This window comes from Candoia aspera, chromosome 6, assembly GCF_035149785.1.
Source record: "Candoia aspera isolate rCanAsp1 chromosome 6, rCanAsp1.hap2, whole genome shotgun sequence".
NCBI lineage: Eukaryota > Metazoa > Chordata > Lepidosauria > Squamata > Boidae > Candoia > Candoia aspera.
The window spans coordinates 82160059-82186721 of record NC_086158.1 but is presented as its reverse complement, the minus strand read 5'-3'; the positions used below and the strand labels follow the sequence as shown (position 1 = coordinate 82186721).

Genomic DNA, 26663 nt, shown 5'->3' with positions numbered 1-26663 from the left:
CATAAAATATTATAAAACACTAGAACCAACATTCTGGGGAAGGCAATGGCAACCCATCCCGCTATAGTCCGCCAAGAAAATGTCACGAGAGCGGCGTTACCCCAAAGGGTCAGACATGACCCTGCTGCTTGCACAGGGGACCTTTCATCTTTCACAGAACCAACATAGGTAGCATGTAACACATAAAGTTGTCTAAAATCTATAAAAACAAAAACTAAAAAGTTAAGAGCATTATGATGAGCTATGCCACTTAAGAACAGTAAATACATAAACATTTTAGCTATTTAGACCTACTGCTATCTATAGTCTATAAAGTTCTGGCACTTTTGGATAGACCCCCAGCAAAATCTGGCCACCTGAAACCGTAACATTAAAATTGCTATCCTTCAGTAGAAAATGGAGATAGGCAAGGCCGCAACGGGGGGGGGGGGGGCAAGCGGGGCATATGCCCTGGGCGCCGTGCTGGGGGGGCACCAAAATGAGCGCTGGGGGGGGTGCCAAAATGGGCGCAGAATCCATGTTTGCCCTGGGTGACACAGACCCTAGTTGTGGCCCAGGAGATGGGATTTCATGGGTTTCCCTTCCAGTCTCTCAATGAGTAGAGTAATCCTCTGGCTTCTGGCCTGTTCATAAAGAGGGCAGCCTAGAAGAATGTATGCTATAGGTTCTGTTTCTCCTTCTCTACGAGGGCAGACTCTTTTCAGAAGAGAGGATCTTGTAGTATTTGCCCTCTGCAACTGAAGAAGGAAAGGAATTAGTGTGTGCCCTAGAGAAAGCCCATCTCTGTTTATAGAAGGTTAAATTACACAGGTATTTAGACGAAGCTCTAGCAGGATCTTCTATTAACATGAGGTAAGAATCTGGAGCTTGTGACAAATCTTTCTGCAATTCCATATCAGCTATCCTTGATTTGACTATATTCACAGCATCCTCGTAGCCCATGTAATTTAGAAATTCAAGTGAGAGTCCATACACACTATTTTTTTTCTTGCAGGTTAATTGCCAAGTGTCTTCGTATTTGTCCAGAAATCACAGTGGTAGCAAACCACTGGGATTTAATTAGACTCTAACCTAGTTTAACAGTATTCTGGACCAATCTTGAGACTCAATGCTTGAGTCTCCTGTTTTTAGCCTCAGGATTGTATTGGCCATGCATCTTGGGGCACCTATAATGGCCCTAAGGAAATTTGACTGGACACTTCTCGACCTTTTGGCTAAGATCATATGCTTGTGGTTTTACAAGTTAATTCATTATGTGGCTGATTCACATTCTGGTGGGGGGCATGTCATAGATAAAATGTTTGTTTATCATATAGTATAGTAATACAAATAAAAGGAAATCTAATAGTCATTCAAATTAACCACTGAAATTTTTTCAGATGAGTATTCTTAAAGAATAAAGCAGATTTATTGGTTAGCCATTTTCCAGAATAATATCAGCTTAAAACAATGTGGAACTTCTGTGATAAAAATGATTTTGAATTATTTTAGACCTTTTGTCCTATTATTATTTATATATTACCTACTTATATATTATAACATATGCTTCAAATATGCAGTTTGGCACGGGGAAAAGAGGAAAATCCTCTCCATGTGAATATTGTGTATATTCTATTTGGTTGACTCATCTCAGTTCTGGTGCTCTATATGGAATCTAAATTAATTAGGCCTAAATGTGCTTCAAATGTGCAACTCAGTTATTTTTTTAAATAGGAAGTTGAAAGGAGGGTGTGGACCAAGTAAATTATGTTTTAACCTAGCAAAGTATGGATAGTCCAAACATTCAGTTCTCTGTGGAGAAAGACATATGACGCCCACATTATTCTTCCTCAGGAGGATGGTTAAGCCATCAAAATAGAGAAAGCATCACATTTCTGCATAAAACATACACATTAATTATTCCTCTTATCTGTATACAGTAAATTACCAGGGTATGCTTAAATGTACAGAAAATAATTACAGAAGGCAAATCCACGTAATTATTTTAACATAATACCTAAGCTGATAAACTGTTTAATTTTCACTTCATTCTAGATTCAATGGAATCATATTTTCTTCCTATGTTTAATTCAAACACCAAGGGGGTGGCTGATTCAGAAGGAATTGCTGTACTGTGTATGTGAGAGTTTAGCCCTTTTCTCTCTCGTTGCAATATCTCTGGAAATCATTTCTCACACCCCAATTAAGCTTTGGAAACAAAATTTCTATGGGTACTTACATCTCAGAGAAATAGACTGAAAGATCAGACCCAATAACATTTCGGTTCCGAGTTTGCCTTCATTCCAGGAATATGAGACAATAATCTTGACACTCCATTGTGTGTGTATGTGTGTATGTTTTATATGTGTGTGTGTGTGTGTGTGTGTATAAAACACACACACACACCCTCCCTTCTCACCCCAATGGGTGGTATGTATCTTCCTCAACCTCGGGTCCTCCACCAGAGGCCTGGGACTTTGAGGGTTCTGCGCAGTATCTTGGCTGTTCCTAGCACTGCACTCTTCTGGACAGAGAGCTCTTGTGTTGCTCCTGGGATCTGTTGGAGCCACTCTCCCAGCTTGGGAGTCACAGCCCCGAGTGCTCCTACCACCACTGGGACCACTTTGGCCTTCACTTTCCACATCCTCCCTAATTCCTCCTTCAGGCCCTGGTACACTTCTCATATGCCTTCTTCCTGAAGTTGCTGTCACTTGGCACTGCTTCATCTATCACCACTGCTGTCTTCTAGTCCTTGTCTACTGCCATGATGTCTGATTGATTGGCCAATACCTGCCTGTCTGTCTGGATCTGGAAGTCCCACAGTATCTCAGCCCTGTTATTCTCCATGATCTTCTATAGAATCTCCCATCTGGACTTGCGAGGGTCTAGCCCATACATCGTGCAGATGTTCCTGTACACAATGCCAGCTACTTGGTTGTGCCATTAAGCGTATGCTGTTCCTGCCAGCATCTTACACCTGCCACTATGTGTTGGACTGTCTCTGAGGCCTCTCTGCATAGTCTGCACCTTGGAATATATATCATGCTTCAATCATGTAAAAGTAGTTATTTTAAACAGCTTGTGCATATATTATTTGGGTAAACAGGGCAGTATAATCTGATCTCAACCACACCACCCTTGAAATATAACAGAAGCAATCTGATCCTACCAAGGCATCTTATGTCTCAATCATTCAACTTGCTGAGACTTCAGAAAAAAAGTTGTGAGGTGTTACAACAGAGAAAACACCACCTACGCAAGCCTAGAAAAGAAGGTTAGTGAATTAAGTATAGAAAATCTTCAAGGAAAAAACATCTCATTACAGGTCAATGAAAAAAAAAAGATTTTAAGAAGAAGAAACAAATGGGTAGTGTGATAGAAACTAACTTTTCTTATCCTAACTCTGCCCAGAGTTAGGGTAATAGAGCTAGGAGAGGCTATAAAATGAGGGGTATTGGGATTATAAATTCCCTGTTCAATTTTTATATAGAGTGATTATATAGATTATATAGAGTAGTCTCTGGAAAGGGGCAGAAATGTTGGATATTTCAGGCCTTGGGAGTATGATTTTGCATATGCAAATCTCAAGAAAATGTGTATTAATACAAAGATGTTGGACAAATACTATATTTGTACTTGGAGAGAGAAGATCTGCTTATCTGTCAAACATCCAATAGGCACTATTAAATAAATGTTATCTGTAACAGGAAGCTCTTGCCAAGGACACTTGAGCAATACAAAATGGACAACTAATTTGCATGGGGTTCAGATGAACATGTTAAGCAATTTACTTTACAAGCCTTGATAACATGTTAGTTACTTGGTGATGTGAAAGCTGTACCATGCTAAACTACTCCTTTGTCATCCTTAGACATGGTTTTCCCCTGGTTTTAACCTGTAATAAAAGGGGGAGGGGGTATTATGCCTCAGAGAATTATTTAAAGAGTAATATTTTGTGTTTAAGACCCCAAAGAGTCATATGCGCTCAGAGAAGTTCAATATTTCAAGAACTCTTAACTGTGCCCATTTAGTGTTAAGCTAGTGCTTCATGTCCAAAGGGATTCTCCATTCACAAAATGGAGGGCGCTACTGGAATTTCTTTGTTGTTGTATATTCGTTTAGTCGCTTCCAACTCTTCGTGACTTCATGGACCAGCCCGCGCAAGAGCTTCCTGTCGGTCGTCAACACCCCCAGCTCCCCCAGGGATGAATCCATCACCTCTAGAATATCATCTATCCATCTTGCCCTTGGTCGGCCCCTCTTCCTTTTGCCTTCCACTCTCCCTAGCATCAGCATCTTCTCCAGGGTGTCCTGTCTTCTCATTATGTGGCCAAAGTATTTCAGTTTTGCCTTGAATATCATTCCCTCAAGTGAGCAGTCTGGCTTTATTTCCTGGAGGATGGATTGGTTTGATGTTCTTGCAGTCCAAGGCACTCTCAGAATTTTCCTCCAACAGGAATTTCTTTAGCAACTTAATAATTGTACTGGGTGTGGATATGGATCTGGGGCAACAAACCAATGTTTTGTTGTTGAACCTGTTTTAGCCTAGCACAAAAGCCACAGACTTACACAAGCACCTCTTACAAAGGCCATTAATTGCTCTTGAAACAATCCACCCTATAATAGAGTTTTCTGAAAAGGTTTTCATTTTACCGTATTTGATATGTATGTAAGTTGCTCCAACTGGGACTTTCTGTTCTCTCATAATCACTAAAAGGATGTCGCTGAACTCTGTATCAGCTCTACCATGATAATTAAGTAAGATATGGCACCTCAAACCAAAGGAGATACAGAGCCCAAACCAGGTGACTCCCCTGGGCATGTTCTACTTCCTTCTTGTTGTGTGGATGGCAATGCAAGAATCCTAATTTGGAGAATGGCCAGCAGAGGAAACAAGACATACTGTCCATAAGCTTTGTCATAATGTACAGTATGCATGAATCTATAAGAGACTGAAATATGGGGCCTGAAAATCTTGTTGGTGTTCTTCTGGTGTCAGCATCTCCAAACTGATGTACGGTTGACGTATACCTTTGATATAAGCTGCGTAGCAAGTTACTTATCACCAAAGTTAGTTACTAATTCCATGGAACCTCTCCTTTATTGAGTAATCTCCCCATTTTCACGGGGTATCAGGGCAATCCATTCAGTCTCACACATACACACAAATATGCCTCAAACATGGTTTTTTAAAATTATTATTCTTTGCTGTTGTTAACTGTCCAGATTTCAAATGGACAGCCATATAAATAGAATAACAGAAAGAAAAAGAATAGGTGGATTTTTCTTCAGTGGGAAAAAATATATATAAGGAAAAGCAGGCTTTAAGATAACACAGAAAAAAGTCATAGCCAAGTGTTATGTTTGGGAAAAAAATGGAATAGAAAAAAAATGTCACACTGAAAGGAAACCCCTTTGATCAAATAAAGATACTAGCCTTTTTTTTTTTTTTGGTTATCCTAAAGCTACTCTGGAGTGGCATATTAGCACTCTCATCATCTTGAAAGTATACTCAAAAATCCAATACATCTAGAGGGTGTCAGTCTGAGTTAAGATTTTGTTGAGAATTTGTATCATGTATCTGTTTCCTAGGCTAGAGATTGTCATGCCAGAGAGTTAATTTCACTCATTGATTGGCCCCGTTGATTGCAGTTGAAGCTGCAATAATCAGCTGTGAGAGGACCATTGCAGCTGTTATCCCTTGAAGAGCTTTTCAAATATTTGTATTTCCATTTCTGCAGTAATAATGCGAAGAAGATGTACACCTGGATATAACCATTTCTGCTCAAAAAGTGGCAGTTGTGGTGAGGCACTCCAGATTCTTTTGCACCTAAATTAGTAAAGAGCAAAACAGCCAGTTTGGTGTAGTGGTTCAGGCGCTGGCCTAGAAACCAGGAGCCTGTGAGTTCTAGTCCTGTCTTGAACTCACAGGCATGAAAGCCGGCCGGGTGACCTTGGGCCAGTCCCCCTCTCTCAGCCCAACCCAACTCACAGGGTTGCTGTTGTGGGGAAAATAGGAGGAGGTATGTTTGCTGCCTAGAGTTGACCAAAATGTATTTTAAAAAGGTGGGAAATGATGGTGATGATGATGATGATGATGATGTTTGACTGACATTTAAAGGAGTTAGAATTAGAAGTAGGGTTTAATGGATGTCATTAGGTGCCCCCCTATTTCTTCCCATTACTAGGCATTTGACCACTAGTGGCTCGGATTCTACCAGATGGCTTATATATGTAAAAACCAAGGTGTGGTTGGTATTCACTATGGAGTAATTAAATAAGGTTTATGGCATATCTCCCTGTTCCCCTCCATGATCTTCAGATGACTAGCTGGCCTTCATACTCTGTGTTTATAGATCATCGTTTATTGTACAGTATATAGCACTTCTGTGCTTTTCTGCCTTTATTGTGTTCACACTGCGTTTTGTGGTAAATCACTGCTGTTCCTATTTTACAACATGGACATTAGAAACTCAGTTCTCTCTCCAGGCTGTTCTAACCTGGCTGAATTAAGTTTTGAGGCCCTGTCTGCCGTTCTAAAAGATTCTTCCTGGATCAAATCTATATCTAGGGAGGGTTCAAGCCCATGACTGGAAATAGCACTTAGTTCCACTGCAAGGTAAAACTATTTTCTGTGGAGCATCTCACACCTGTCGTCTCTCTCCTCCTCGTGGGCAGCTGCTGGAATTCCTGTGACTTCACGGAAGGAATGTACAGAGGATCCATCAACATGGTGCCAGGATTTTGCTACAGCTCTGAAGTGTGGAACTTTGGATCACTGTCAGCAAATGCTGCAACTTAACAGCCCTGTGAGTGTACATGACCCTGTACTAAAACTTCCATTTCATTCTTAATAACATTTCCAGTCCACTGAATCTAAGGTCTAGATCAGTGTTTTTCAAACTTGGCAACTTTAAGATGTGTGGACTTCAACTCCCAGAATTCCCTAGATAGATACATAGACAGACAGACAGACAGACAGACAGAGGTGTGTGTGTGTGTGTGTGTGTGTTGAAGGCTGCATCATTTATTTAATAAATTTGTTATCCTCTGTATTAAATGACTATCAGCAGCTTACAATATTTTTCGGTCCATTACTTTAAAACATCCATAGTATAATAGTAAAATAAAATTAAACTAGAAATATGCATATAGTTAAACGCATAACAGTTGTAATAAAAAAATTAAAACCAATAAGTGAAATAAATAAATAAATAAATAAATAAAGGGGGATAATCACAGTGCAAAAACTCTTCTAAATAGTTCTGTTTTAACAAGTCCGCAAAATGCCATTAAAGTGGGAGGTGATTGTATCTCGGGGGAGGAATATTCCATTAAAGCGGGTGCTGCAACTGAAAAGCTGGGCCTCTGGGCCTCCATTCCCTTTACCTCACAAAAGTGGGGGATCACTAGAAATTTCTCCTGGGACATCTGCATTGAAACTGGTTGGAGAACAAGACAGTCAGGGTTAGGGCCTTCACCCACTGTCCCTAGTTAGAGGCAAAGGAACCTTCTTGTTTGACTCTTTCTCCTTTCACCTCTTCAAGATGTAATTCAGATGGAAGTGAGTCTTTTCTAGCTTTAGGTACTTTTTAAGAAATACTGTTTTTATTTCGAATACATTAAATGTCTGCTATTCAGTGATAGCTAGGCTAAACCTCTGCTCTGCATCCAAGATGGAAGCAAAGAGATGGAAATAAAGAGATGGAAATAAAGAGATGGAAAGTTCATACAAATAACTATATCCATATTAACCTCACTCTTGAATTGTCTATGAAAAGATAGTGTAGGCTTGGAATGATTCAAAACGCCTTTCACTGCTCCTAGTAATTCAGGAGTTTTAGATGCTTCCAATGTGTCTGGACCAAATTGTGAAACTGAAAGATGTTTTAATTGAATATACTGCCATTGTGACATTTTAGACAATCCAAATTCTTGCAATAACTCAAATCATTTAAAAACCTGACTGGCAACAAGCAGATCTAGAATATTAATACCCACATACATGACTTTAAAACAAACAAAAGTCTTTGCCATTGTCAGATTAGAATTATCCCAAACTATAAATTTGTCATGCGAATGAGAGGCAAGGTTGTATTTCTGTCCCTCCATTTTCCCAATATGCCTTGCAGACTTGAATCCTGGAAATACAGTAGAATTTTTACTACATAAGGAAAAAGTTACATATTAACCTTCTAAATATGCCCATGATGGTTTTTGGAGAGTGTCAGTGTTTAGCTGTTGCAATAGGAACTATAATACAGTTGTTGTAATTATCTGAGTAATTAAGGATTGAGATGCTGAAAAATAAATCAGGAACAAGTCAGAAGTTGGAAAAAATGTATATTCTTGAATTTGAATGTTGCCAAATATAACTACCAAATGAAACTCCAACATTTAACCTTATAGTAATATCCATGTACAAAGCCCAAATTTAGCTGGACAGTATTATGGTCTAGCAAAGGAACTAAAACTATATAAATCTGATAAATAAATAAAAATAAATAAATAAAACTTGATTAAAATCTCTAGCCATATTTATCTGATCCAGATGTTTTATCTAATAGCATATTCCACACATTTAAACTAAGAAAATGTTCAAAACATCTGAATGGTCCCTATTTGGGCCATTATAATTAGCAAATGCAACACAATTATTAAAAGATTTAATTACCAGTACTAAAATATTTTTTCCAGATCACTTATTTCTTCTTGTATTAGTAATTTGGAAGATCTCTTAACTAGTTACTAAAACCCTAGCAGATTTTGAATTTCCATTTCTATATATTTGGCCATGCTCCAATTTCTTTGATGCTGCAGTAAAACCTGGTTCTGCTTATTTTAGGGTGTATGGAAGGAAGCCTTGTTTAATTCAATGGGCATATTTATGTATGGTAATAGTAAGCCTTTGATTGTGTGGCCATAATGCCATAACAAATCAGGTTACAAGTATAAAATCATCTGATGAAAATTGATAAGATAAAACAAGACAGTACAAGCATTTCTTTACTTAAAAACATTTATGCAAGCATCAGTGCAAGCAATCCTTTCCCAAGAGACTGCTGCAAAGCTGGCTGTGGCTGCAAAAAATTAATCTTTTGTAGATGAGAAAAGAAAAATAATTTTAAAGTGATCTGACCGATGATTTTATTCTGCAATAGAGGTAGCAGGAATTTTTCCCAGGGGCCTTGCAGAAGCAGGCCAGTGAAGAAAACAATGGGGTAGATCCTTAATAACTTTTACTCCTCTCACAAAGGCATAGTTTGTAGGGGATATTTGTAAAAACCGCCTTCAGGAAGTGTTGATGGCATCAACTGCATTAGCAATTGAATTACTGCTTTTCTTACTGGAAAATTCTCCATTTTCATAATGGAGGAAGCTTTTAATTAAAGAAAACCAAGAAGTCACTTTATTATTTGTTAGGGTAGTGAAATCAAATTGGATTGCACAATCATAAACATGGTTCTTAAGATTTCCTTTACAGCCGAAGGGGGAAACTGAGTGATTAAGGGCCACAGTAGAAAGCCACGAACTTGTACTGTAGTTGCTGATGGGCAGAACTAGCCACCTCAGCCTGCATTTGTTTTGAAAACCATTTTTTGGCTATTCTGGAAGGAGACACATGCTATTACTTGAGCCAGTAGTTTACATTTTTCCTTTGTGTTACTGTTCTTACTGGAGTTATCCCCATCTTTACTTGAAGAAAGGAGATTGGAGAAAGGAATACCCTTAGAATAGTGTTCAGGATTTTATTCTGATGGATTCCAGGGCTAAGAACCCTGGAGCAGGTTGTAGACCCCAAATCTCAGCTCCATAGAATAATGATGGTAGAAACTTTTCTTTAAGCAAACAAAGTGCTGGCTGCCCCCTTTTGCCACTAACGTTTTTAGATGCCAGTGATAGACATTTAACCTCACTGATTGAGTGTGTAACGTTCAGGCCCCATTCATTATAAGAAAACAGAATACTGAGGTACCAGTAGGCAGTAACATGTTCTATTACCATATAGTAGAATCTTGGTGCCATTTAACTCAGGTGTTGCCCCAAACCGGTTAGCCTTGATTTGTTGTAATTAACTGCAAGATCTTTCTTCTGGCAGTAAGAAGCAAGGGAGGCTAAACATAGCCAAACCACAGTTTCTGAAGTAAGGGTCATGTCATCAGCCTATAGCAACAATAGCAGTATTTTCTTGCTCTTTATTGGAAAAGCAAAGATATACCCCTGCTTCACTCTACTAGAGACTTACTTTTCAATACCGTACCAAATTGTAAGTGAATTGGATAGGACTTGCATTTAAAGCGACAAAACAACTTCATGATGACCTAGGTCCTGCTTTTGTTTCAAAGGAACTATGCAACCAGTTTAGTCTGGATCCAAACCAAAGGCTAAAATATAATGCAAATGTTCTCCTAGTAACACTAATCTCTTTTCTTTCTCAGAAAAGCCTTAAATGTTCTCTTTGTAAGCTCATGGTAGTCATGATGGCAAAGATTGTTCAAGACAATTCTACTGATGTAAGTACTCTAGGGTTGGGAATCGTAAGACCTAAGGATGTTAGATGGGGGAAGGGAGGGCACAGTTATTGAGTGTAGTTATTTTTTAATAAAGGAATTACTCTCAAGGAATTTGAAAGAAGTGTTCTGTGCTGTACTCTAGTTCACACATCAGGCTAAGCCATAATGTGGCTTGTTTAGTGTCACTTAAAGTGATATATATAAATGTAGCATTGTAGCTTGTAAATAATCATTTAGGTAGCATGATAGGCCACTATGACTTATCCAGCAAATTGTAGTCAAACAAACCATGGCTTAAACACAGCCAATATTACTGTGGACTTGCTGTGAACCCTTTAGGGTACTAAACTTGCTTTATTCAAAGTGAATTTTCCACTCCTACCCCAACTCTGTTTTTACAAATTGCTATAGCTATCAGGAAGAATCTGGAACAGAACAGAGCAAAGCTAAGCAAAACAACTTATATTCTTCCTTCCCTTTGTTTTTCCCCTTCCCAGGAAAGACTGTGTAAGTTTTTGGAGAAGGGATGCCAGTATCTTCCCTTCCAGGACTGGTCAGTCAAATGCAAGAAGATGGTGGACACAGGAGTGATAATTCTTATAGAGTTTGGTAAACAAATTCAGGTAAATTAACTTTGGGACTATTATGGGAGTTGGTGCTGCTGCTACTTCTAATTATGACTCTGACGGAGACCAGATTCAAGTTAACCATTTTCTGGTGGTTGATCTTTTCGTTATTTACCCTACAACACCCCCATCCAATCTTGTTGTGCATTTTATTTTGCTCAGACTGCTGAAAATTCCATAGGCATAATCATAGATGTACAACTCCAGATATCCTTGGGAAGAGGAAGTATTTTTATTTTATTTGTCAAATTTTTATCACCGCCCATTTCCCCCCTAAGGAGGGACTCTGGGCAGTTATTCAGAGGTTTTTAACATCTTCAGCAATGTCAAGAATGAATAGAAAGTAGATTGAAGTCTACTTGTAAATCATGATTAGTAGCAGATGATCAAGACAATAATAATATGAATTCCCTAATCCCAAACCCACAGAAGGTAGAATAGCAGGGGTGAGCAAATTCAACTCCCAACTTCACTTACTATTAATTGTGCTAATTGGATCTGCTAGAAGTGATTTAACAACATCTAGAAGGCCAGAGCGTGTGTGCTCCTGGTAGGGGTGATCATAACCAGGAATGAATGTCCTATTGAAGGACTGAAATTGCAGGTCACAGCAAATTCCTAGACTCATGATTTTTCAGGTTTTTGCCTTTTTCCTGAGACACTATTAGTAAAAGGCTGAATGGTGATGCAGCTATACTCTATGTATTGAATACTAACAAGTCTATGTCACTATTTTTAGTCATTTCAAAACATGTTTCTGTTTTGATGGTTGGGTATGTTACCCTTAGATGACCTTCAACTTGAACAATTCACAAAATTTTTTAGTTGAATGTTTATTGATTTGAAAAGATGATAACTTTTATACCAATTTTGAAAACACTCTCATATCTGACTTGTGTGTGTGTGTGTTTAAATAAGAGTCAATTATTTTGAACAGAATAAATGTTTAATTAAAATTTGAGCATCTTAAATTGTAAATATTTTCTTTCCACCCAAGTGTTGCTCAGTCATTAACTCAGAAGTAGGTTAATGGTGTTGATGATGCAGTGTTGCCAAATTCTGCAGTCAAGATTGGAGATAATATTTAAAAAAAAAAGTATTTGAAAGTCACTGGAACTACCACCCTTTCATATCTGATCAAACTGGTTTTGCAGGCTTTTGAAGTGCTACAAAAGCCTGCAAAACCCATTTGACCAGTGACACCCATGGAATTAGTATACAAAATACAATAAATGAGATTGATATCAGACTATCTTTAATTTGGTGGGGAAAAGTGTTCTACCTCCATCCAAAGACTTCATGTGTACTGAAATGAAATATTTTGTTAGCTGTTCTGCTCAGCCTGCTTATGTGCAATCAGTCCTTGATACACATTTCTAATATAAAATACAAGAGACAAAAGGAAACAGTGATGAGGAGGGCAGAAGAAGTAGAAAAGGAAATTGATTCATCAGTTCTTGAAGCTATCTATCTATCTATCTATCTATCTATCTATCTATCTATCTATCTATCTATCTATCTATCTAATTTATCCCCGCCCACTCCTCCCATCGGAGGCCTCTGGGCGGTTTACAACAAGCTATTAAAACCATCACAATAATACAAAAAGTAAAATACAGTAAAAATACTATAAATAGAAATAAAAAAAATAAAGAATAAAAAATCCAAGCGATGAAATTGTAAATAGTAGTTGTTTGGTCCACAGACAAGAAGTTTCTTTTTTCTTTTGAGAAATGAACGAGATTTCTATAAATAACACTGTATATTTGTCAGCTAGAAGACAGCCTTTTCCAGCTTTTCTATTTTAAAGACTGGCAAGGTCCTTTTATGAAACCATTTCTCTCTCTTGCTTTTTCTAGGATAGACCTGAAATGGTGTGTGGTGCTTTTCAACTCTGCAGTCAGGGAGGTATCCCTGGAGGAGCCCTGAAGTTTCAGAACCAACCAAAATCAGATGAATGGCCTGAAATAACAGACTTTCCCGAAATGCTGGCTCCCTTCATAGCTAATGTGCCCCTTCTCCTCAATCCTCAAGATAAATCCCAAACAGAACCTTGGGTGAGGAAGTAGCTGGAATAATTGGTCTCCTCCAGTCAAACCCACAGGAAGGACAGGACAGAAGGATCTCAGAGAAATGGGTGGAGACTTGCTACTCTAGCTGAAGAGGCTTGTGATACCTGAACCAAACTTCATTTGAATTCTAAGGGCTGGCTCATTCAGACAAAGTTCTCCGAGACACTTATATAAGGGTGAAAAGGCTTCCAAACTAAAAATCCTCTCATATTATCTGTCTAATCTCAAAAATAAGTAAAGATGTATGCATCAGCTATTTGCATGAATTAGCTTCCCTTAGCCTGAGGGCAGCAGCTATGGTAACTGGGAATTTGGGGAAGTATTAGATTGGGAATTATTCATGCATACTTTGTTTCTGGTGGGACCTTCAGCAGCCAAGATAAGTGGTTGGAAAATACTACTTTGGGATCACCAAATGCCTGTGTGCGGCATTGGTAACATGCAAGCTGGACATTATTTCTGTTGTCTGGCAAAATGATTAATCCCAACTCAATTGTCAAATGGCAAATGGTGTTTCTGGAGGTGTTTGTGTATTAACCCCTTTCTACAGCAACCTCCTTTATGGGATAAGTGTTGGCAACACAAGTTAATAGGTATGTTAATCCTGTGTTCTCCTCTGTTATCTTTAGTTCTGGCGGAATAAAGTAGATCCCTGTAGTGAATGCAGGGAGGTGGCTGCTGAAATACATGAAATCTTGAAGAACAGCCCCTTCCTTGTTCTGACCTTGGCAGATTATGCCAAGCAGCAGTGTGAACGTTTGGGGAACCACTTAGCAGATGAGGTAATTCACTTGGCATTTCACTTAGTATGGGAAACATACTTTGGTACAATGGATGAGAAGGACCTTAGTGTGCAATCAGATGGAATTCACTGAGTTGCTCACAATAATTTGTTGATGATTGTGGCATGGCTTAATCTTTGAGTATTTTCTCAATTTTTTTTTAAAATTTCTATAGTGCAAGAAATATGTCTTTGAGTACTCACATGCTTTTGTGCAATTGCTGACACAAATCTTGGTAAGTTGATTGCAACTTCATGTCTTTTCCAAGCAAGAATGTATGGTTACTTAAGGACCAATTTATTTTTCTTCAGATTAATTTTATTAAAATTTGCAATTAAAAAGATAAAAACTAATACAAACTAAAAAAAGGAAGAAAAAGAAAAAATGTAAGAAGAAAAATAGAAAAGAAAGAAGAAATAAGAATATAGTAAAGAAAAAAGAAAAGCAATATATAAAGGAATGACTTCCCCCTTCATCACAAGTATAAATAATTTTAGTAACTTACCACCTTCTCTTAAAATACAACAAATGATCTCTTCTTCCCATATCCCATCTCTTATCTATAAAGAAACTTACAGTTCAATTTATGGTAGTAAACACTGTAATCTTTCAAATGCTATATTCTAGACACCTGACTGCTCTTTTTAAAATTCAGCTGGACTAAAACTCTTAGAATACCCAAGCAGTTGGAGCACACTTATAATAAGCTGGGGAAAAGAAACCTTTTAAATAGCAAATAACTCAATGGGCAAAAGTGTTAATTGAATGGAATCTGCCCAAAGATGCTCTTTCACTCCATGTTGCACATGTAACAAAGAAAAGTAAGAGTTTAGAATGTGTTGTCCTGCAAAGAAATTCCCACCCAGTGCAGAAGATTCCAAAGCCACAGGCCTACTTAAATAAAAAGAAAAATAAATCAATTTTATTGCACTTAAAATCCTTGCCCTTTGTTTAACAAGTGAAGCCCAGGTTATTTGTCAAGGAGAGCTGTGTGGACATGACACTTAAGTCTGGAGCCTGTGGGTGAATCTCAATGCCCCATTGTAATGGTATGTGAGAAAGACCTTGTAAAATGGGGTGAAGAGATGCTGTCTAGAGAATGCTCAGATAAGAGAGGACATAGCCCGCAGCTGCATAATGGGAGAAGAAAAGCTCAGAAGGGACCCTCCCTAGCTTCCCAGGCCATAAAGGAGAGAGCAGGAGATTTGTACTTTCAGACTTGCGAGATTCTGTTAACGTAGCCTTACAATAAAGTAGAATAATTTCATCTGGTTGTATTTCCTGTCTGGTTTACCTGGGAAGGCCGACACCCATACATGTTATTACAATTGTTAAATGCATTAGGACCATATAATCCAACATCATGCTTTGCACTTACAATCACTTTTTCCAAGACAGGACCACTCATCTCACATGTGTAATTTTTGTAGTCACTACTCATTGGCAATGTTTGAATAGCTTGCTTCCAATTAGCTTCGAATTTGCCATTTCCCCTTCCCATTGACAGCATTTAGGTAGACCACAGGGAGAACTTTTAACCCTAAATGACACAGTCAAGATCACTACCTTTTTTTGAGTGCCACAAGAGGAAAACTGATACAACAATCATTGATGTTAAAATACATTGATCAGGAGACTAAGTAACTGGTTGCTGAGCAACAGAACACATGGTATTTGAAAAATAAGGCACAGCAAAACTGTGGTTAAGTGAGGAAGCATTTGGGATTGGTTCACCAATAGCCCAGCATTTAGTTTTGCTTATTCCTTATCACATTTACGTAACTATCTAGAAAAGTGGTATTAAGGCTGCTCTCTATGATCCCAAAGTCTTTATCACTGGGCTTCTAATATTTGGCCTATAACTAATAAAAACATCTTTAAAAATAATTGAGGATTGATTGTGATAGGTTGTTGTAACCAAAGCAACATAATCTTTAAATGAATAACAATATAGCCTGGTTTTTTTTTGGGGGGGGGGATAAGAATGCCAGGTTGGGCTCAGTGGGCACCAGTAGCAGATGCATAATGAGGGCTGGCCAAAGATGTCTAATTTCTGAGAAAAACGGCAAAGCAATGTCCATTTCCTCATTCCACCTGCAGCAAATGGTGGAATTGGTGATTAAATTTCATATCAAGGGTGGTGGAGGGGTAGCAAAGTCCACTTTACCCATAGGCAACCAGGGTGATGGTCCTGAAGCAAATACTCAAAAAGTAGGAGACCAGATTAGGGATACGTTTTGTCAGCAGATACAACCCTCTCCTGCAGGAGTGGGACAACCACTACTAGGCCTCACAATGCCTAATGGTTTGGCTTGGCTTCATTGTGATTAGGCACCATTACTGTACCAATGTGGCCATTCACAGAACGTGAAAGCAATTGAATATTTAAGGGAAGGGTTCAGCCTCTGATCATCTCAGTTTTCTTTTCTAGGCATATTCTTTTAACTTTCTGTGAATGCTGATGGCAGAATGTTAAAAGAATCTGAGAGGAAAAACCTGATGTAGTAAGGAAGAAGATACATAGCTAATGCATGGCATTTTTGTTCAATCAGTGGAGTTTATGCTTTGAATGTTTTTTCTCATTATTTTGTCTTTTCCTTTCTCCTCACCCCCATCTGTTTGACCACAGGACATGGTATGTATGCTTTTCATTTCAAGTTTTTTCTCATTGAGCATTTTTGAGTTAAACAATGGCAAACAGTTTTATCTGACTGAAAGGAGCTTGGAGTTTGGGGAAAATGGAAAGTAGAGCAGGCAATACTTCCTCTTTGAGGTTCCCAATGGAGAGGTGAAAAGGAAGACTTCACAAGCTTCATATATTAACAGTCTGAACATTGTGGACAGTTTACTGAAAAAACCCAAAGAACTGAGGTTCTTAAAAATAGGTTTATATTCTTATGATTTTGGAGTTCACCTACAGAATTGGGAGGTTAACTTTCCCAGAATTGGGGATTTTACTGCTAAATGCTGGATTCTCTTACCTCTCAGATATTTAACAGCCTTGAAAAGCTCTGTACAGTTTAAGTTTTATTTTACTTTTTTTTAAGAAAAATTGTCCACAGGTCACCATTTTCCTATTAGTACAATTGGAGCAGGCAGGAAGAATGTACTGATAGGTGTGGTCATGCCACATATGTAGGTGAAGCCAAGATTTTCAGGTCTTTCCTTTTTTTCCCCTCTTCAGCGAGTTCTGGAGTTTTTAAAATTATAGTTTGTACAATTTACTTAACCTAATCACCTAATCCTGTTAAATTTAGCTAGCCTTGAATTAGATTTTCTTGATTAGGTTTTCTTTAGTATGTGGTATGACTCCAACTTTTTTGTTTAGTTTGGAATTCAATGCCTTGTACAAACCCACATAGTGATCCACATGTTGTGCGAATGAAGCCTATGTTAAGTTTTTTCTAATATCACAGAATCGTAGATGATAAGGTTGCAAGAGATCCTGGAGATCATCTTAACTCACTGCCTGCCCAGTGCAGGAATCCATTAATATTGCAAGCCTAACAGATTGTCCTCCAGCATTTGTTTAAACACCTCCAGTGAAGGTTTCTACCACCACTTTTATGGTCTTCCTTGAAATGGCAGGGAATTTAAGCTGAAGGGAATACCAATGATTCTGGGTCTGTGGGTTGTGATAACAGGGGCTTTGGGTACCCTGGGGTTACAGGTTACACAACCTTGTTTCAGTCGGAGTCCATGCCACTCCAAGGAAAAGGTCTTCCCTACATCAAAGGAGGAAAATGTTGAACCTTTGCAGCTTTCTATATCTTCAAGGGTTGTATGTAAAAATGCATCTATGCCAACTTCATACTGACACATCTTAAAGCCTGAGGATCACAATTCAAGTACTAAAAATAACAAATAAAAAAAAATCCTGATATGGTTAGTACTCAATGCTATGGCATTCATATACATGGAACATTAGCTAATGGAACATTTTACTCTTCCAGCCACCAATGGGAATTTGTGGTAAAATTGGATTCTGTGATGCTACAAAACCAGAGCCTTTTCATCCTTTGAGACCAGCTGACCACCTTTCTGACTTGTATGGAACAGCAGTGTCCAATGAGGTAAGAAAAAAAAAAAGCAGTCTTCTGCTGCAGGAGGCTGATGACATTGTCCAAACAAGTCATAGGAGAATTGGTTTACTGAGGTTTGCTTGAAACCAAAACAAGGTTTTGGCAAGTAGAATGTGAAACTCCCCCTTGGACAAAACTGAGGAGGCATTTCAAGGGAAACAAAAGCCTAGCCATAAGAGCACAGAAGGAGAAACAACTAAGAGGTTCAGTAGAAGATAAGAAAAAAAAAATCTCTGAGAGCTGGGTGAAGAGCTGGAAAATCCAGACAACCACTAAATGGCAGGAAAAAGATATAGAAACTGACTCTTAGTTTCTATCTAGTGGTTGTCCAGATCTGTGCCATCCAAACGTGGTAGGTAGCACCTTCTTAATGATGGCCTTTCCAAAGGATATGGTGAATTGAGAGAGCACTGAAAATTTAAGAAGCACAATCTAATTATCATTTAAGAATCTTTAGCAGAGGAGAATTAACTGTAATTCATTCAAATTACTAAATTTTCTCAGATTAATTTGAGAAGTAAAGAAAGCCAGCTGAAGCCAGGTTAGTTCTTTCCATATCAGCCACAGAGATGATCCCAGCCAACATTGCAAGGGACATAATTAATTAATTTCACTGCATTTGGATTTGACAATGTAGTGATGTTCCTGAGGGCAATGAAAATTTAGTATGAGAGCAAGGCTTCCTAGTTGTGCCTGTTTTACTTTGACTTATCCCTAGTGAACATGATTTTACTACATTTATTTTGTTTAATATCCTCTCCCCCCCTCCATTATATAGAAAACTTCAGATGCAGAGAAACCTCATATGCTCTGTAATATTTGCAAGAAAATTGTACAGGAGGCAGAGAACCTGGTGGAGAACAATGTCACAGAAGTAAGTAAGATTGAATTAGTTTCTTATTATGTTGTGGGAGAGAGCCAGTTTGGTATAGTGGTTTAAGACATCAGACTAGAAACTGGGAGACGGTGAGTTCTAGTCCCACCTTAGGCACAAAGCCAGCTGGGTGACCTTGGGCCAGTCACTTTCTCTCAGCCCTAGGAAGGAGGCAATGGCAAATCAATTCTGAAAGATCTTGCAAGAAAACTGCAGGGACTTGTCCAGGCAGTCTCCGAGAATCAGACATGACTGAACGGATAAATATATATCTATATACTGTATATCTCTATCTCTATCTCTATCTACATCTACATATCTATCTATAGATTCAGGCTGGCTAGATGCAAACTATTTCAGATCTAGGGAAGGTGCAGAACATTTCAAGAGATCACCAGAGAAGAAAGGATTTTAAAAAATACTCTCTATAAATATGCTCATGTCTCTCATTCCTTTATCTGTCACTTTTCCTTCTGTTTTTTTTTTAATTGTATGGCATAGCAGTTCAGTGTTCATGCTGCTTTTCTTCTTGCTGGGAAATCCTTGTGAGGTCCAGCAGCCAGATGTTAGACTATTTAACCATGACAAGTCACATTGCCCAGGGTGCACCACAAGGAGGCTAGTCTACATTGCACTGAGTTGGGCTGAGAGAAAGTGACTGGCTCAAGGTCACCCAGCTGGCTTTCATGCCTAAGGCAGGACTAGAACTCACAGACACCTGGTTTCTAGCCCAGAACCTTAACCACCAAACCAAACTGGCTCTCTTCCCTCTGCTACTCAAGAATGACTGAAATAGTCTTTTCCTACGGACATTATTTGAGTAATTAACTTCACTTCTTTCATTTCTGCTATTTCGGGAGGAAAGAAGTAATGAATCTCTTCTCCCTCATTTGCACTGCCTACAGATTAGATGTTTGCTTTCTTTTTAATCTGTTTTTTTCTGCTTTTGTTTCAGGAGCAAATAGTCCATCAGATGGTGAATTTATGTGATTTGTTGCCCCATGAAGTCTTGGCCCAGTGTAGGGACTTTGTGAATTCCTATGGAATGGCAGTTGTTATTATGCTCTTGGATGCCACTAAGCCTGAATCCGTGTGCATCATGGTCAAATGTTGCCCCAAAGATATCTCTTTAACCATTGGTAGGCTTTTATGCTTGTTCTCCATCTTCTGCCTTCTGGTCTGGAATGAAATTCATTGCATTGGCCTAAACCCATATATTTACAGGTCTTGCAGCACATATCTGATTTCATATAATCTCAGAAAGCTAAGTAAGGTTGGATCATGTTAGTACATGGATGGGAGGCTATGAGGAAATATCTATTCATAGAATAGATTAGGAAGCTAAAAAAATACATCCTGGAAGTAGGCATAACATACTATTTTAGTATTGTTGCCAAGTATATATACATACCCATGACATCACCAAGAATCAAACTTGACTTGAAGATTTCATTTTTCTGATGGACTTTGCATGCTAAAGAGACTCCCAGAGAAGCATTTGAATGTTCATAAAAAAAACATTATCAACAAGCTCAATCTTTACAGCAGATACTCCTAACTTTTCAGATTTTCCTGAAGGTGATATCCCATTTATGGAGCATTTTTCCCTGAACACTTGGTTGGTGCCTACTAGTTTATCTTTAAGCCAAGGGTGAGCAACCCATGAGCAACATGTGCCCCCTGCCCCCCCCCCCCCACTTCATTTTCAGCTCTTGAGCAACTCTAGATGCTGCTGCTGAAATTTGGTGGCAAAATAACCCAATTTCTGCTACACAGATTTTTGTCCAGTTTCAAAAAACAAAATGTAGGAAATAGAATTGAAAAATATTCAAGAGACTTAACAGCAAAACCACACCCCAAATGATAGGTTTCTGGCTTTTAGGGGGGAATTTGGTGGGTTAAGGTAGGGATGGGAGTATTTGCTTTCCAGAAATCACTTGCTTCAATTCCCAAATTAAAGCCATAAAAATAGATAAAAAAACCCTAGAAGCTGTTCCTTTTGGTGATCAGGATATTAAATTGTAGCCCTTGTGCCTTTAAACATTGCTTAATCCTGTGCTAAGCATCAGATGCAGATTCTTCAAAATAGATGATGCATTTAGGCTTTGTTATATTCTATTCTGAATGTTGCAACTGCTTCTCATTTTGGTTTGTTTATTAGCTTCTGTGTTTCATCTAGAGTTTGTTCTGTATTAGAAATGTCTAATCTGAGAAATGACTTAAAATATTTTAATTGTTATATACACATATGCACAAGAACTAACATGAAGTCCAGGTTATATACTCTAATGTTTTTTGTTGTGTTGTGGTTTAGAGAAAGTAGCACTTGAGAAAGTATCGGAAGACAAAGAAAATGAAGTGTGCGATATATGTATAATTCTCGTTAAATATCTTGATGAGGAACTGGAGAAGAACGAAACACAGATGCAGATTGGATCTATGCTTTCTAAGGGTTGCCAATTACTTCCAGACACTTTAGTATATCCAGTAAGTGACACTGCAGAGAAATGATCTTTTCTAAGGAATGAGGATACAATGGAGGAGAAGTAAAGAAAGGAACTGGAGAACCCAGTTGGGGTGGGAGGAGGGATAGTCAATCATGGGGGTGGTTGGCACCTTGATGGGGCCAATGATGACACCATTATTCACCATCTTGGACTGTATATTTTATACCTTGCATTTTTATATTTATGTATTTATATGGTATCTATTTTAATGATATTTTAATCTTTGATTTTTAACTGTTTGTAAACCACCCAGAGTCATCGTAATACGAGATGGGCAGGGAAGAAATACGATAAATAAATAAATAAACCCTTGTTTATCTCTCCTCCGTCTCATTAGGTTTGCTAGAAAAAGAGGAGTGTTCCCTAAATTCTCCTTATTATGAATAATGGGTAAAGCCACTATAATCTCCCTTAAGAGTTACAAATAATTTTTCCAATAAAATTAAATGTTTGAGGTTTCCAAGAACATTGAAATTATTTTGGAAATACTGGTAAGATTTTTGTGAAGATGGAAGAAATATTTTGAGGTTTCAGATCATGAGGAAAGCAACAAGAGTTTGGGCAACACCAGTAAAATTTGGGGGGGGGGGGTTGGAGTGAGGAAATATTTCCAGACCAACTCTCCTTCCTGTAGTCCTTCATTTGGGTTCGACATCAATATATTTGGGATGATCTGGAATATACCAGATTGAGGAAGGTTGCCCTAATTGCTATGATCTAGTTGAATCCATTTAATTGGTGAAATAAAAGGTTTAGTTGGTTTTGAAGCTGGAGGACCCTACCAGGCACTTACCTTAGTTTTACTTCTTTTTACTTTATTACAGTGTGACCAACTGGTGGACCAGTATGAACCAGCTGCGGTCCGTCTCCTGATACAGGTGCTGGAACCAACATTTGTGTGTGCTGTAAGTCATGTTGTAAACCTCGTTTATATTCAAGGGATGGGCAATTTAGATCCTAATCCTATAAATCTTTTCTTAGGAATAAGTGCCAGTGAACTCTTAGTTTTACAATACTTACTTAACGTGCCAGTCCAGTGAAGAGGATTAATCAATTTTGGAGGCCACCTGACTCAGAAATGAATCTGGGCAGCTAAATCAAAAGTAGAAACAATAAAATGAAAACAGTGATAAAGAAAATCCCATGCATCCAGATATCACTCACCCTCCCCAGTATACAGGCTGAATGTGAAGTGGAAGAAGAGGAAACAGGGAAATGGGTAGAGAGCAGTAGGGCAGGGATGCATAGCCCTCTGCAAGTGATCACTTGGATCTCTAACAAGAACAACCTGCCCCTTCCTCGTTTCACTGTAGGCAGAGAACATGCAGGAAGAGGGTGGCTCTGCCCTTTGAACTGTGCGATTCCATTCCATGCAGCCTTCATCAACAGCAAACTATTCCTTCTCTTCTGGGGGGAGGAGGGGATTTTAAATAATGTTATAAAGGTCTTTCCAGCAAAGTAATTCTTTACTCTTTTGCCACACAGAAAATAGGCATTTGTCCTACATCCCATCTTGTGGGAATGGAGGCCTGTTCCTGGGGCCCTAGCTACTGGTGCAAGAATCTTGAGACTGCAGAGCAGTGCCAGGTAACCAAGCAATGGGGGTGGGGGGTTGGAGAAGAGGAGGAGGAGGAGGAGAAGGGGGTTAAGTCTGCAGTGCAAAATGTTGAAGTTAGCAAAAAAAAAAAAAGGAACTGGTTCCAATTAAAAAAATAAGCTCCATTTCCAGCACAGATTTCAGATAGAAAGAAGGTGATAATCTTGACTGATAGCAATCTGGATTTTCCCCCTTCTTTTTTTCATAAACAAATGCTTTCCTTTCTTTAGCCACATGCTGCTGCAAGGAGAAACAGTAACAAATAGTCCAATGTCATATGTAAAGCAAACCCAAGGAAGGAATAAAGAAAGAAAAACTGGGAGAATAAGATTGCAAACATAGTTTTTTTTAAAGTTTGCAAGCAGAATTCATTTGTGGAAAGGGTTCCTGGACTAATAATATTCTGTTAAACTCACTATCAGTTTTTCTTAACACACAATCCTGTGGATCCACTAATAAGGTGCCAAGCATGGGATTACTGATGAAAACATCCAACCAAGATAGCTTTCCTGGTCTTTTCATTAGAAGAGGCCAAATCACAAACACACTTTTGTGCATATGAACCAATTCCTTTGTTTGAAAAGAAAAAAGATCTTATTTGAAAGGCTATTCATATGCATATCAAAGTGACATGGACAAGAGATGGGAGGGAAAGGCAATATATCTACAATTTCAGGTCTGTCACAATTGTTTGAAGCAACTACTCTGGTAGGAAAGGCTTAGGTCTGGATGACATCTCATTGAAGTCTGAATGAGTCCCATTCTTTCCACTCCAAGTAAATCTGATTGGAGTAGTCTACTCCCTGGGTCCTTCAGTTTTTGTTTAAAATGGATTAAAAGACTGAGACAAGTTGACAAGTGCCTCTTGAAGTTCAGGTGCTCACTGTATCTCCAGATTCTCAACCTTTTTTTATGGTCAGCTGTGATATGAACTGAAAATAGCTGTTCTCTCCTTTTCCTGTAGGCCACTGAATACTGCAAACACCACATATGGAACTAGCAGAAGTCTAGGAATGGAAGAATGTTGGCTGTGATTTTCATGAATACATCTGGGAATTTGATTTAGGTGAAAACTTGTGAAAGATCTGAATCTTGGCAGAAGCCCATCTTCCTTTCTCACCTTAAGCTTTAATTTGTAGTGCAGCTCCCTATCAGGGATGTGCACTGCTCAAAGAAGGGTGGGGAGACCACAGTTTCCTCTGCTTATCAAGTTCTGAATCCCTTTTAATTTTGAGCCATGGTGAGAAAGGAATGCAGTTGAGAAGAAGAGGGTAGAAGGATATTTTAAATTGTTAAGAATTTTCTGGGAGTGTGTTTTAATAGGAATAGCTAATCTTAGGACAGTAAAAGAACTATATAGTCAAAATAATCAGAACAGGTAATTTATGCTAGGATTTTTAAGTAAATAGGTATGTTGAGTTTTGAAGATTTCCTTGCACAAAGTGGGGAGATGCTTTAGGATGTTGTTGATCAATACAGATTAGAAGCTCCAACAGCTGCACAGTGGATGTGAAATGCCAGTGCACCACTGGAGCATTATTCTTCACATAGGACATAAATGTGACCTTAAAAAATTTTCAAGGAACACCTCTTCTACTTTTTCTCAAGGAGCCCTGAATTGCAAGGATGTAAATGCTACACCATATAGCTATTCTTGAAATGGAAAGAGTAAGTCAATGAGGCTTTTCCCCTCAATGCTTAGCACATTTTATCAGCTGAAGAATAGCTGAATATTGGTCTGCTTAATGACTCTCTACTCTGATTGGCAACAGCACCATTACAAACCCTGTATTTTCAAATTGGATGTTAACTAAAACCTTGATCCTTGAACCGATGTATATGCTGGATTAAAAAGTTCTTTTTACCCCTCTTGTGTGCTTATTATATTGAATACATTTACTCTTGAAAACCATGTTCCTGAGATACTGAATATTCTAACAGATTTGCAGTCCTTTCATACAAGTAAAGCTCTACTCCAATTAAATTTACTTAAAACTTGTAGGGAGTAACCAAAGAAATATGGCTTGTCCACATTCTAGAGAGGCTAATATGAGCAGAAATTTAAGTTGGGGATACACAGCTCTCCTGCCTGATATTCATATCAATATTGTTCACATTCCAGTCCTTTGCTAGCAGCATGCAACAGAGTGTGATCGAAGCTAGTTCAGAAAGTACAGGTGAGCATTATGATGACCACTGAAGTTTGTTATGCTGAAGACTGATACGTGAATGTGAAAAATAAGAATGACTATACTCCCATTACTTTGTACTATGTGGGTGTATGAGCGAAGCTCCTCTCCCTGAATCATCATTTGGTTGTTTCAAAAACCTGTCTGACATCAGGTTCCTCTAGAACCAGCTCCATTCCCATTGCAAGTACAAACCATCACCCACTGACGCCTAGCTTCTGATCTGGTGACCCACAGGAGAGTGGTGCTGTGCCTGACAATTGGGGAGCATTGAGAACTCCACCTCTACATGGCTGAATGCCACCACCTGCATTGTCACACAACCCCTCTTTCAAATGCTTTCAATGCTCCAATAAGTGAACCTCTCAAAGCTGCAGAGGTGCCCTATTTTTGGTAAGCACAGAGAGATCTATATTTATTATTTACCTATCATCATCTACCTACCACTTTAATAGAAAGTAGGTTCACTTTTTCATGTTACAATTGTGAAGTGAAAACAGTCATTATCCACCACAATTCCCTTTCTGCAGAAAGGGCCAGAAAACCACCTCTCTGAGTCAGTTCACTATTGGGCACAAATAACAACAGCAAGAGAGTCTGAATTTCTTGGTAAACATATGATTTCCATAAATAGATGGATGAGTGTGTGTGTGTGAGAGAGAGAGCGATTCCTGTGCACATCATTCAATACATATTATGAAAAATATACTCCTAAAAGAACATTATTCTGTGCATTTTTCAAATCTTCTGTCCCAAAGAAACATTAAAGCTTTCTTACAAACTTCACACAGAATCTTGATTTTTCTTAAATGAACAAAATCTTTCCATTGGTTTTTAGCATCTCTTGTATTATAGTAGACACATTAATAATAAAAAGACAATATTAAATTGTGCTATGTAGTCACTAGCTCAGCAAGCAGGAAAAGGCATGGTGTTGGTGGAGAGCAGGAATGTAGGATTTAGGAATCATTAAAGATGTTGTTACCTTACTGTGACTCAGTTGCAATCGTTTGGATGGGAGATGAGAATTCAGGGCTGACAATGAACTGAGGCAGGTATTTATTTGCTGCCATCAAACACATACCTTGGGGGGAGATGTCTTAGAAGCATCTGATTTATTATTTCTATATACATTATTCCAATTTTTGTAACCCATTTCTGTTATTTTTAAATCTTCCCTTTCACAACACAATCCAACTTAAGTATGATTAAAGACCATTTTTCAATAGAATTAGTTGGTTTTATATCGGTGGTTTCATTTTTATAACTCTGTAAATGACTTTAATTACCATAGTGTGCATATCTGGCTTCTTTCAGTCAAATTGTGCTGGCAAAGGGTTAATGCTAGGCATGTGCAAAATCTACCATTTCTCCTCCAGGCCATCTGGAAAAAAAACATCTGAAATGGACAAGTCAGCCCTGTCAAAAGTTGTACTTGGCT

The 26663-nt window shown here is 38.4% G+C and overlaps 1 protein-coding gene across 1 annotated transcript; it reads left to right on the top strand.

Annotated features, from left to right (window-relative positions):
* The first annotated feature begins 847 nt into the window (after positions 1-847).
* Positions 848-24897, top strand: LOC134500505 (prosaposin-like). Its single transcript, XM_063307838.1, has 14 exons — positions 848-852; positions 6620-6788; positions 10419-10493; positions 10991-11116; positions 12979-13176; positions 13821-13973; positions 14149-14208; positions 17906-18046; positions 18834-18929; positions 19885-20068; positions 21244-21416; positions 22261-22341; positions 22922-23023; positions 23998-24897. Exons 1-14 carry the CDS (start codon positions 848-850, stop codon positions 24031-24033), a joined length of 1599 nt encoding a protein of 532 aa, XP_063163908.1. The 3' UTR covers positions 24034-24897.
* The last annotated feature ends 1766 nt before the right edge of the window (positions 24898-26663 follow it).